Source organism: Aquarana catesbeiana, linkage group LG04, assembly GCF_042186555.1.
Source record: "Aquarana catesbeiana isolate 2022-GZ linkage group LG04, ASM4218655v1, whole genome shotgun sequence".
Lineage (NCBI taxonomy): Eukaryota > Metazoa > Chordata > Amphibia > Anura > Ranidae > Aquarana > Aquarana catesbeiana.
The window spans coordinates 133,301,411-133,314,659 of NC_133327.1; the positions used below are offsets into that span (position 1 = coordinate 133,301,411).

Sequence of the window (13,249 nt, forward strand, 5' to 3'; positions counted from 1 at the left end):
ATTTTGAAAAAAAAAAAAACGCTCAAAAACGCTAACGCGGAAAAACGCTCAAAAACGCTATTGCAAAAACGCTGAAAAAAGCTGAAAAAAGTTTAAAAAAATCACTGCAAAGATACTGGCGTTTTCATAACGTTTTTTTAACAGCCTGTGTGCATGAGGGCTAATAGTTGTGCTGTGGACAGATTCTCCCACCTGAGCTGTGGATCTCTGCAGCTCCTCCAGAGTTACTGCTTCTCTGATTAATGCTCTCTTTGCCCGGACTGTCAGTTTAGGTGGAAGGGACACGTCTTGGTAGGTTTGCAGCTGTGCCATATTCTTTCCATTTTCAGATGATGGATTGAACAGTGCTCCATGAGATGTTTAAAGCTTGGGATATTTTTTTTCATAACCTAGCCCTCCTTTAAACCTCTCCACAACTTTATCCCTGACCTGTCTGGTGTGTTCTTTGGCCTTTATGATGCAGTTTGTTCACTAAGGTTCACTAACAAACTTCTGTGGGCTTCTCAGAACAGCTGTATTTATACTGAGATTAAATTACAAACAGGTGGACTCTATTTACTAATTAGGTGACTTCTGAAGGCAATTGGTTCCACTAGATTTTAGTTAGGGGTATCAGAGTAAAGGGTGCTGAATTCAAATGCACACCATACTTGTAAAAAAATTTGAAAACCATTTATCATTTTCCTTTCACTTCACAATTATGTGCCACTTTGTGTTGGTATAAAATCCCAATAAAATACGTTTACGTTTTTGGTTGTAACATGACAAAATGTGGAAATTTTCAAGGGGTATGAATACTTTTTTCAAGGCACTGTGAAATGACAAATCGCACAATGCGCATTTCAAATGCCATTCATTTTAATGGCACCTTAAAATGTGGTGCAGTTTTGCCGTGCAATAAATCGTGCAGCAAACTGCATAGCCGTTTCCCAAAAAAGGAATCCGGAGTTTCTTTCAAGCAACAAGCTTCGTGAGATGCAGTTTTCTGCGATTTCAGTTCGATTTTTTAGTGGCAGAATTCCACTGTGTTTTTAGGTTCAGTTAAAATGAATGACATCTGAAATGCGCGTTGTGCGATTTGTCATTTTAGCAGAGCATTTTGAAATCACGGACTGAATCGTGACTATCCTGCCCATGATTTAAAATGCCCAGGTGTGAATGCAGTGTAAGGGCTTGTGTAAATGGGTGTTTTATCCATTTTCCAAACACTGCCTTTGGCATTTAAAATGGTTCTAAAGACAAAAAGTTTTTTCCTTTTAATGCATTCTATGCATTAAAGTAAAAAACCTATTGCATGCTGCTCCCCCAGCCCCATCTTATAATTATCTGAGCCCAATCTCGATCCAGCACTGTGCATCATGAGAACAGAGGCTCTCTTCCTTCTCATTGGCTCAGAGACAGCAGCCATTGGCTCCCGCTGTTAATCACAGCCAGTGAGGAGGGGGCCAAGCCGTGTTCTGCATGCTTATGGACACAGAGAGCCAACCCGGGAGCAAATCCACATAAGGGCCCCATAGCACGCAGCTTGCTATGGTGGCATTCAATGTTGGGGGGAGGAGCCAGAAGTGCCAGCGGGGGACCCTAGAAAAGGAGTATTGGGGCTGCTTTGTGCAAAACCGTTGCACAGAGCAGGTAAGTATAACAAATACATTTTTTTAAATTAAAATGTAAACCTTTACAATCACTTTAAACACAGTTCTGCTCAAGCACATGCATTCAAATGGGAAATGCCACAAAAGGCTGCATTTGGCCTGTTTTTGCCTGCAGTACAAATGACTATCAGTAGGACATGCCGTGTCCAAAGAAACATAAAGCAAGGCCAACTTTGCCTCAATTATTGTCTGCTGACTTGCATTTGACGTACATGTCAAACATACATCAGACAGAAAACAACTCCCGTCTCTACATGAGCTCTAAAGAATACAGTATTCATGCAACAGATAGTGTAATGGCACAGTGCTGATAGTCTGACCATTTTGTCTCTGCAATAATCTACAGTCTATTCCTAAAAGAAAGGCGTTATTGAGACACGTAGCCACAGGAGCTTTCATATTATTCAACAAGAAAGCATTAAATGCTTTTTTATGTAGATTAGTAGATTTGTCTTTGTCTTTTCTTGGTACACCAGCCTGCAGTTCCTCTCTAAAGTCGCACTCCACTCTGTAATGTTTTAGAGAGATCTCGGATACAGGGGGTCACAAAAAAGAGCAAGCGTTCCTTTTAATAAAATATAGTTCTTGTAAATGCTTGAAAATGTTCCAGTACATTCACATTAAGAGATGCTTTCAGTGCTTTGTTCTTGTCCCATGTTTTGTCACGTTGTCTTTTGATATATGTGCTAATATTGGTAATTTACCAAGTTCATTTTTTTCCAGGTGGTAGCGGTCAAGCTGTCTATAGCAGTGGAGCTGTTTCTGCAACATCTGGCCCAATAGCTTCATCTGCAACAGAAAAGTGTGTATTGTAACTTGTATGTATATATTTGTATTCCAAGTGCTCTGATCAATGCTAAATAGGGAAGAAGGGACTGAATGACTGCTGATAGGAAGCTCCTTCTAGCCTAAGGTTTTTACAGTGGGGATATCGGAGGTTAAGCAGCTGCTAGAGGGGGGCATAGATAATGTGCATTCCTTGTCTGGCTATCCTGTACAAGTATAAATCGTTATGTGTAGGCAGTTTTTATTCAAGTGCTGTATGTGCCTTTTCTCTTCATCCAATGCTTCAGACAGGTGGCCCTAGCACCCTTCTCTTCTGTTGCTTAATTGAACTCCAGGGACTAAAAGCATTTACCCTTGCAGTGGGCCCTATTAATTGCTGCATGGGTTACCTGCTCGTTTTGCCTAATGTATGATTAGGGCCGGCCATACACGGTTCGAATCTTGGCTGGTTAACCAGGAACCGGTCAAGATTTGAACCATTAATGAGCAGGCAGAATGTACCAAGTTGATTGATCAACTTGTGTACTACCAGCCTGCTGGAACCCCTTACGATTATTGCTAGCAGCTGCTATAGCTGTACTATGCTATGGCTGTTAGCGATAATCACGGTCTTCTTGGCTTACCCCTCCCCCTACTAGGATCAGGCAATTGCTCAGCTGGAAGGGATTCCCCTGGCAGCACTGTCTGTGTTGATGGGGGAATCATGAGAATTTCTTTCCTGCAACCCGTGGTGCACATATAATCCATAACACTAGCACAAGAGCTTTGTAGATTCATACTACTGGTCACCCTTACGGATTTTGGCTATATCTATTGACCAGTTCTCGGATTGCATCATAGCTATTTCAGTGTAGAGTAAGGAGAGCTTCATTGTGGTTTATATAACATGGTTTATATGTAGTAGTGCTTTAAAATGGACCTAAACTGTACCATTTTTTTTGTTTTATATTTTAACAATTGATCTGTACATTTTTCTGTCATTATTCTTCCTATCGGACCTTCCCAGTGCCTGTCTATTAAAGCAGACCCAACTCCAGAATATACAATGCCTTGAAAAAGTATTCATACCCTTGAAATTTTCCACATTTTGTCATGTTAAAACTAAAAATGTAAGTGTATTTAATTGGGATTTTATGTGATAGACCAACACAAAGTGGCACATAATTGTGAAGTGGAAGGAAAATGAAGAATGGTTTTCAAAATGTTTTACAAATATGTGAAAAGTGTGGCGTGCCTTTGTATTCAGTCAGTACTTTGTAGAACCACCTTTCCCTGCAATTACAGCTCCAAGTCTTTTTGGGGATGTCTCTACCAGCTTTGCACAACTAGAGAGTGAAATTTTTGACCATTCTTCTGTTTCAATAATTTTTATTGTTTTTTAGAAAACAAGTAAGATAAAAAAACAAAGTGACCATATAATGGAACAGCGAACAATCCTCGTCTGCTCCAAGCATGTAATGGGGAAACATACAAATGCAAGGCATGTCTTTAACATGCGTGTTTTGTTATGCTGCTATTTACAATGCATTTTGCTTTCATTTTAACATTACAAAATGTATGCAGCAAAGCTAAACACGGGGACTGCTTGTCATCTGTAAAAGTTAAAGCTATTATGATTTGAGTAATTATGATTCATAACTGGAAATCTGCTTGTCTTTTACAGCAGTGTTTTTGGAATACATGCTACAGTCCCTGCAGCACACACACGCCCAACGCCACCAGTCCCAGGAACCTTCGGAGGTGAGAACAAATTAATCCTTATCACTGTCTGTTTATTCCAAGCCATAGGTTTGTTAAAACAGGGTTTTTTTTAAGACCTTGTGTAACACATTTGCACTCTTCTAGAGGCCAACTCCATTGGCATAGCTGAGTGGACAGTCTGAAACATGTACATAGGAACAATTGAAGCATCTGGAATATTTGTAAAGGAGTGTGCTATTGCTGTTATACACTTATCTGTCATGTTGTATTTCTGTATTTTATTAGGAGGTTAGCAACACTGAGCAGACTCAATGCCTCTTACACCTGTCACCCGATCTGTTCACCTTTTAGAAAACATTACAATGGTGATGTCCACATAACACCTTGCTCTCTTTCCCATCCATTTACAGAGTAGGCACTTCTACTTAAGCATGATTTAAGCTTTTATCTAGTTTGTACCATATAAATATAAAATGTGTTTTTTGTGATTACATTATGTAAATAAAAAAATATATTGTTTTTCATCATCTTTGCAGCATCTGCTTCCACAAACCCATTTGTGTCGGCTTCCAGTGCACCCGCTGTTAATCCATTCCAGACAAATGGGCGATCAGCACCAGGTATAAAAAAAAAATTCAGTCTATAAATACGTTGTGAATTTTTCTGCATGTACTGATCGTGTAATTCATATGAGTTGGTACGATGTAGTGACCCGTAATCCCATTATAAGGAGAATAGTTTATTTTGCTGCTACCGTTGGACCTGAAGCCAATTTACGTTCAATGAAGTTTTGGTATTTGTTTTACATTTTCAAAATTGATTTTGACAAGCATAAAATTACAGGAAAAAGGAAGGAGCATGCTCACATAAGCAATTGTATCAATAGAGAGTTGTATAAAAAGACATGTGCAAGCAAAGTATAACTGAGCCAGGGCTTTATAAAATGAAACATAATAGAGTAAGGCTTGCCATACATTATACAATTTTCTTATTCAATTTCCTTTGATTTACCTTCATCTATATAGTGCAAGGGCCTGCCTGACTGCATACATATTTAAAGTCTTTAGGTTTGACCTCAAATTATATGGTTTTGATAAATCTAAAGGAAAATTGTACAAGAAAATTGTATAATGTACGGCCAGCCAAACACTCAGGTAAGGGGTATGCCCCAACAAGAACATATTAAATGTTTAGGGGGGAAAAAGAGGAGAGAAAATATAGCTTAGTCAATACCAAGCCTCCCTCACCCCCAGAAAAAAAAACCCAGAAGGAGTGGGAAGGCAAAAAAGAGGGACAGCCTGGAAGCAAATTTTACTTGCTACCAAACTCCCTCATACATACAACCAAGTTTGGCTTTCTCTGGTCACAAACAGCCTGCTTCTTTTCGGCTTCTTTTTGGTTATAGCCACAGCTCCGGGCAGGGACTTTGGAAGGCTTGTGGCAATGTGCAGCCTCCTTACAGGTGTGTTCCGCTAGCACTTAAGGTAGAACTATAGGCAAAACTTTTTATTTTCTTATTGGATAGGGTAAGGGAGGGTGATAACTCCTGTTGGTTTATTGTTTGCCATATTTGCCCCATTGGGGAGATTTACCTTTTACTTCCTGTCCCATATCCAAAACAGGGACGTGAGAGGCCAGATGACTGGTAGATCGAAGTCTGGGCTTGCTGACCTGCAATGCAGAGGAACTACTGGTAAAGTTGGAGCAGTAGTAGGGAGCAAGAGCCACATTAGCCAATGCCTCCTCTGTTTTGCTGGCTCCTGTCCCATCTGGAGTGATACAAACTGCACTCCACCTCTTATCCCGGCTAGCAATCTCCAGAGTGGTGCCAGCAGAAGGAAAGAAGGGATCTTCAGATCTGTATGAAGCTGATTTAAACCCATGATTGCCATGCAATGCATGCGATTGCAACACAGTAGTACGGTAATTTGAGGTTTTAAATAAGATATTAGGGGGCAGCACTGTGCCTGGTGATCTTCAACTTCTCCCACGCTGTTCAGGTAGATGTCCACCTCTTTAAAGTGGTTGTAAACCCTGTACAACCACTTTATACTACAGGCAAGCCTATAATTAGGCTTACCTGTAGCTACACTGAATATCTCCTAAACCTGCACGGTTTAGGAGATATCCCTGTATTTGCATGTGCCGATGTATTGGCACATGCACACTTAATCAAACTGAAGCAAAGGCAGCCGCGATGCCCGAAAGTAACTCCCCAGAGAGATGTCGGCCGCCGGAGCAGTGAACGAGGACTGCTGTGGGGACTTCGATCTCAGGTAAGTAATTCATAATGAACTAGTATGCTATGCATACTAGCTCATTATGCCTTTTGTGTTGCAGGTTTTTTTTTTTTATGGTTTGTAGCAAGAGATATACAAATAAACCGCCCCTGAATCTCTCTTACTCCACTGCACCAAAGAAAAGTGCAAAGCTATATAAACGATGTGTAAATGAATACAAAATGTGTGTACATACACAGTGTACAGTGAAAAAAGCTGCCACTTAAATAAATACGTAAACTGATCAGAATCCCAAAACTATACCTCTCACACGTGTACAGATAGAGATAGCGGCGCTAATATAAATTGTGTAAAATAATGGGTCAGAGCAGCATAATGCCTATGACCCTCTACTTATACATACAAATAATAATAGTGTCATGAAAAATATTATTTTTATCATGAAAAGAAATTTCTTTAACACCCAGTGAAAAGTGTCACTATAATAAATTACAAGAAATGAATGAATAAGTTCAACAGTTGTTTTTCAATCTTCTTGTGTGAAAAATCTTCTACTCTTCCACCACACCACCATGATAGTGACACCACTCCCTCTGAAGAGCGCACTCACCAGATTGTATAGCCTCCCACTCTCGTGTTCGGCAAAACAGCAATTGAACCACACCTGGGTTGCATGTGATGAACTGTGAATCCAATCAAGCCAGCTCCATATGTGAAAAAATGAATAAAGTGCTCCACATAGCGTGATACCATTTTGACAGATTTATTAAAATCACTTCCAACACACTTCAATGGTTACACTCACTTTTAAACTGAAACATAAAAGCCTTTAAAAAAAATCCACAGCAAGCAACAGGATCAGTGATCCAACGGTGCACCGCGGTCACAGCGGACCTGAAGTGTGAACTGGTGTATCTCTCACCCAACCTTCTAAGGCCCAACCATCCGATCGGTGTAGTCCTCCTCAGACAGCTGATCTAATGTCAGTGCGATGGAATGCCGTGTAACCATGCCCGAAGACATGTTCCGTCGAACAGACTTCTTCAAATGGGATCCCATTTGAAGAAGTCTGTTCGACGGAACATATCTTGGGCATGGTTACACGGCATTCCATCGCACTGACATTAGATGCCGCTGTCTGAGGAGGACTACACCGATCGGATGGCTGGGCCTTAGAAGGTTGGGTGAGAGATACACCAGTTCACACTTCAGGTCCGCTGTGACCGCGGTGCACCGTTGGATCACTGATCCTGTTGCTTGCTGTGCTTGCTGTGGATTTTTTTTAAAGGCTTTTATGTTTCAGTTTAAAAGTGAGTGTAACCATTGAAGTGTGAAGTGATTTTAATAAATCTGTCAAAATGGTATCACGCTATGTGGAGCACTTTATTCATTTTTTCACATATGGAGCTGGCTTGATTGGATTCACGGTTCATCACATGCAACCCAGGTGTGGTTCAATTGCTGTTTTGCCGAACACGAGAGTGGGAGGCTATACAATCTGGTGAGTGCGCTCTTCAGAGGGAGTGGTGTCACTATCATGGTGGTGTGGTGGAAGAGTAGAAGATTTTTCACACAAGAAGATTGAAAAACAACTGTTGAACTTATTCATTCATTTCTTGTAATTTATTATAGTGACACTTTTCACTGGGTAATAAAGAAATTTCTTTTCATGATAAAAATAATATTTTTCATGACACTATTATTATTTGTATGTATAAGTAGAGGGTCATAGGCATTATGCTGCTCTGACCCATTATTTTACACAATTTATATTAGCGCCGCTATCTCTATCTGTACACGTGTGAGAGGTATAGTTTTGGGATTCTGATCAGTTTTTTTTTTTTTTTTTGTTTAGGATATTTTTTAAAGGGTTTACAACCACTTTAAGGTTGCCTACCCCTGCTGTAAATTAAGGGAATTCCTTGGGGAACCCTCCAGGCCATCAAAACTAGTGTCCCCATTGTAAGATTTCCCCTCTTACTTTTTTGGGGACAACCCAAAATGTGGGATTTTGTTTTTTATGTTCACGTTCTATGATAATAAAAACTGACAGGGGTTCTGATCCATCTCCACTCTAATCCAAAACTAAAATCATTTTGCCTTTAGTTATACTTTTATTAGCTTGAGAATTTATTACCTGCATTTACTTGCTTGACTTGTATAGGGGGAGAACCAGTTCTGACAGGAGCAAAAGCCTGGGCGTTCATTATACAATTTCCTTTAAGTTTACCTTCAACTATGTAGTGCAAGCGCCTGCCAATTTGCATACAGATTGAAAGTGTTTAGGTTTGACCTCATTATATGATTTTGGTAAATCGAAAGGAAAATGAATAAGAAAATTTTATAATGTATCACCAGCCCAAGGCTCAGGCACTGATTGTCTTCGTTTGCCTGGACATAAAACGTTCATATTCCTATATACATGAATGCATCCAGTAGTGCAATAATTATTCTCCAGTAATGCAACACTATATTTTTAACCCGATAGTTGTAAAGGGGCACCTGATGATAGAGTCTCCTGTTTTAGGTAGCTTTGGTCTATCATTTATATAGCCTTGATAATTGTGGCTTCAGTTATCTGTATTTATGCCTTAATGAGCTTTTTACTGGATTTATAAAAACAAAAATTAAGTGAGGTTGGAATAATGTATTAGTTTTCCACTCAGTAGAATATTATTAGCCTGTTAAACCATCTAGTTCATCTAATTTCCCTGAAATTTTTTAACAGGAGTCCGTGATGGGCACGCAACAGAGATGGAGTTTCCAGCCGCTCCATTTCACCCATTCCACCAGACCAGACTACCAACAGCCGCAGCAATGGATGTCTGTGAGTAGTCTGTACTCTTGTCTTTGTCACATGTGCCCGTATAGGGGACCTATAAAATCATAAGGGTTGGAAATGACTGTGCTACTCATAGCAACCAAATCAGATTATTTATGTTCTTAGCTCTGCCATCTGATGGCACAGACAGTTTTCTGGCCTTCAGTTTTTATAGATCAGTCCAAATGTATTAATTTGCAGCATAGTCTAGTCATTTCTGTGCAAGGCTCAGGAAACATAACAAACAAAGGGGGAAGCATGTCTTCGATGACAATGTAATATTAAAGAGGATCTGTCACTTTTTTTTTTTTCTGTGGATACTGTGTGGAAGGCTGTGCACTAAAGCAAAATGCCAACATTTGTCGGCTTATCTCTTTTTAAAAGCTTTGCATGTAAGTGAGTTCTGCATAATACTAGGACAATTTCTAAACTTGCAGGAAAAAGATTTTCGTTGCCCCAGAGGTAACTTTAGTAGTATACAGCTCCATTTTGTTATATGCCTATTGGACTCCTGGTAAAAAATATGGGGCAGAATTTTTCAGTACCACGGTAGAGCCACAAAATTGTTACTGCAATCTTTAAAGTAATGGTCACTTAAAAAAAAAAATTGTAGAGGTGTCTGCATATACCTAGAGTGGCTTCCCGTGTGCCCAGAAGTCTAAACATTCATGCCAATAAAGCTCTGGCCAGTAAAGACAGCCCATCATTTTCAGACAGTATAAATGCAGGGTGATGAAGTAGATTTAACCATTCAGAACAGCTTAACATTCAGAAGTGCAAGATACAAATCTGTTACATGTGCTTGTCCTTAATCACTGCTAGCAAGTATACGTATTTATGTAACTGCTAATATTTAGCTGGTGCAAGACTGTTTTACCCATCGTGAAGTTCATTTCACAGATGCACATTTACCAAGTTAAAGACCATAGCTAAAGATAACTGTTTATTAGCCATTTGCCAAGTCCTTAAGCATTCAGAAATCATGTAAACCCTCTCCTATAACCAGTGAAGTGAACAGCCTCAGAATGATACACAGGGATGAAACAAATCTCCCTACATAAGTTTTGCTTGTATATCTGCTGTCTTTCCTTTTTGCACTCTTTGGAAAGTGCAGACTGTGTTAGAAATTGTGTTTCCTCATTCAGCAGTGAGTGTGGAGTCTGGGCATACACTGTGTGGGAGCTGATTGGAGGAAAGGCACACACCTCCACTCCATATAGGCAGAGGGACGAAGAAACATGCAGATTTGTACTGTGAATAAACAAGCTCTCTGCTAATCTATCTCTAAGTTACCTCCCTGACAAAAATTTCCAGCTGTTTTTATCTTCTGTGTGGGAGAGCTTGTCAGAAGTTATAATGCTGATAACAGAGGGATGGAGCAGTGGAAAGACACAGGACTTAGGGCTTTGGAGAGAGATAAGTAAACACTACAGATATATGTGCCCAGCTAAGATTTCATGAATGGGGTTTACATCCACTTTATTGCGACTGTTAGCAATTACATTTTGGTATTGCATTCGGATTGTCTGTGTTTCTTAACTTGGTTTGTAAATGTTCATTTGATTGGGTAATTGAGCTCAGTGGTTTTCAGAAACACAAAAACCCATTGCACTTTACAAGGATTTATTGAAGGAAAACTTCTTGGTAAACTCTTAGGCCTGGTTCACACTGACACAATTTCAGATGTGACTTGGATCACACTGAATCGCATGACAACGGAAATAACATTGCTTCCAATGGTGCCTGTTCACATCAGTGCAGCGCAGCTGTGATGTCATTTGGGAAAAGGGTCCTATGCTACTTTGGTGTGATTTACAGTGTTATTTGGCCCTACAGAACATCCAAAATGCAACTAAACTTGCATCAAAGTTGCACTGCAAATTGCATCAAAAATCATATTGCAGTATTGTGAACCAAGCCTTTTTATTTATCAATGTTTTTATCCAGGATTCACACAATATAGAATTCAAATGGAAAATGTGCTAATCTGGGGGTGAAAACATTGATAAATAGACCCCTTAATTACTGTGTACAGAAAATGAAATAAATGACAGGTCCTCATTAACCAATAGAATGTGCATGTATTGGTATACAGGGGAGGTTATTAATACCATCATATGCCGTTTCAGTTTTCTTTCCAAGGACATTCCCAGTGTTCACCTACACAAACCAGAATCCACACTCAGGTGATAGTTGCATGTGCTTACTTAGATTTCAGTGCTGCGGGTTTGTCCTCATTTCGTGTGGATCTACCATTTCTTATCTAACTGTCGGCATGCCCATTGTTCTCTTATTAGAATGCACTATAAAAAGTTTAAAGGACCATTATAACCCAAACAAAAAAAAAAAACTATTTGTTAAATCACTTTATTTAAAGCCTGCCTTAGACAGACTGAGATTCAGAAGGAACCGGACAAATTTTGATTCATCTATGGCAGGAGTCTCAAACTGGCGGCCCTCCAGCTGTTGGGAAACTACAAGTCCCATGAGGCATTGCAAGGCTGACAGTTACAAGCATGACTCCTACAGGCAGAGGCATGATGGGACTTGTAGTTTCACAACAGCTGGAGGGCCGCCAGTTTGAGACCCTTGATCTATGGGCAGGCTGGTTGTACTGAAATCTATCCAACGATCGACTTCAGTACCACCAGCCTGTTTTTTTTCCACTTGAGAATTGCCTACAGCTTTAGTTGCCAGCAGTGATCATTTTGTTCTGACAGCTGGGAAACCTCTCGCTGTCAGAATACAATAGTGCAGCAGGAGTGATTCCTCCATCAACACAGAGTGTGATGGAATCAAGCAATTTTCTTTCCTTCAGCCCGTGGTTAAAAGAAAAAAATTGCGTAATTTACAGTATGGGCCTGCCTAACCTTCACAGCCAACCAGGTGACAATACCCATATCTGCAGCCTTAAAATGTAATAATAAAACACAGTCTAAATATCAATTCTCGCATTAAAAAAAAAAAAGCTGTTAACCCAGAAAAGTCCAAAAATAATGGAATACATTTACAGAGAAATCATACAATCTCAACATAGCATACAATCACGTAATAGGTATAAATCTGACTCTTCATTTGCATTGAAAAAACATTTTTATGATTTCTGGTTCATGTAAGCCAATTTAGATCCAATTCTGAGAAATGGAAATGAACCCATATTGAACTTTTGGTCCACTGACTTAGTGCATTCCAAGTAAAACCCTCTTGTGAATTATTTCATATCTTGAAAAGGTAAACTGGGAAATGTGTAATTTTATATACAGCGAAGGTATCTCCAATGTCAGGTAGCAAAATGACAATGAACCATTAGATTATAGGACAAGTAGGCAGATGTACAGTGGGGACAGAAAGTATTCAGACCCCCTCAAATTTTTCACTCTGTTATATTGCAGCCATTTGCTAAAATCATTTAAGTTCATTTTTTCCTCATTAATGTACACATAGCACCCCATATTGACAGAAAAACAGAGAATTGTTGACATTTTTTGCAAATTTATTAAAAAAGAAAAACTGAAATATCACATGGTCCTAAGTATTCAGACCCTTTGCTGTGACACTCATATATTTAACCCAGGTGCTGTCCATTTCTTCTGATCATCCTTGAGATGGTTCTACACCTTCATTTGAGTCCAGCTGTGTTTGATTATACTGATTGGACTTGATTAAGAAAGCCACACACCTGTCTATATAAGACCTTACAGCTCACAGTGCATGTCAGAGCAAATGAGAATCATGAGGTCAAAGGAACTGCCTGAAGAGCTCAGAGACAGAATTGTGGCAAGGCACAGATCTGGCCAAGGTTACCAAAAAATTTCGGCTGCACTTAAGGTTCCTAAGAGCACAGTGTGCTCCATAATCCTTAAATGGAAGACGTTTGGGACGACCAGAACCCTTCCTAGAGCTGGCCATCCGGCCACACTGAGCTATCGGGGAAGAAGAGCCTTGGTGAGAGGGGTAAAGAAGAACCCAAAGATCACTGTGGCTGAGCTCCAGAGATGCAGTCGGGAGATGGGAGAAAGTTGTAGATAGTCAACCATCACTGCAGCCCT

The 13,249-nt window shown here is 39.8% G+C and overlaps 1 protein-coding gene across 10 annotated transcripts in view; it reads left to right on the forward strand.

Moving 5' to 3' along the window:
- AGFG1 (ArfGAP with FG repeats 1) overlaps positions 1 to 13,249 on the forward strand; it is a 150,471-nt gene that overhangs the window by 127,693 nt on the left and 9,529 nt on the right. For 5 of the 10 annotated variants that reach the window (XM_073625676.1, XM_073625678.1, XM_073625682.1 and 2 more), the window contains 5 exons: positions 2,376 to 2,454; positions 4,102 to 4,178; positions 4,676 to 4,759; positions 9,108 to 9,206; positions 11,330 to 11,386. In XM_073625676.1, the coding sequence (XP_073481777.1) occupies positions 2,376 to 2,454; positions 4,102 to 4,178; positions 4,676 to 4,759; positions 9,108 to 9,206; positions 11,330 to 11,386 (396 nt within the window). The remainder of the gene's footprint in view (positions 1 to 2,375; positions 2,455 to 4,101; positions 4,179 to 4,675; positions 4,760 to 9,107; positions 9,207 to 11,329; positions 11,387 to 13,249) is intronic. The other 5 variants (XM_073625683.1, XM_073625675.1, XM_073625681.1 and 2 more) reach the window with 3 other exon arrangements.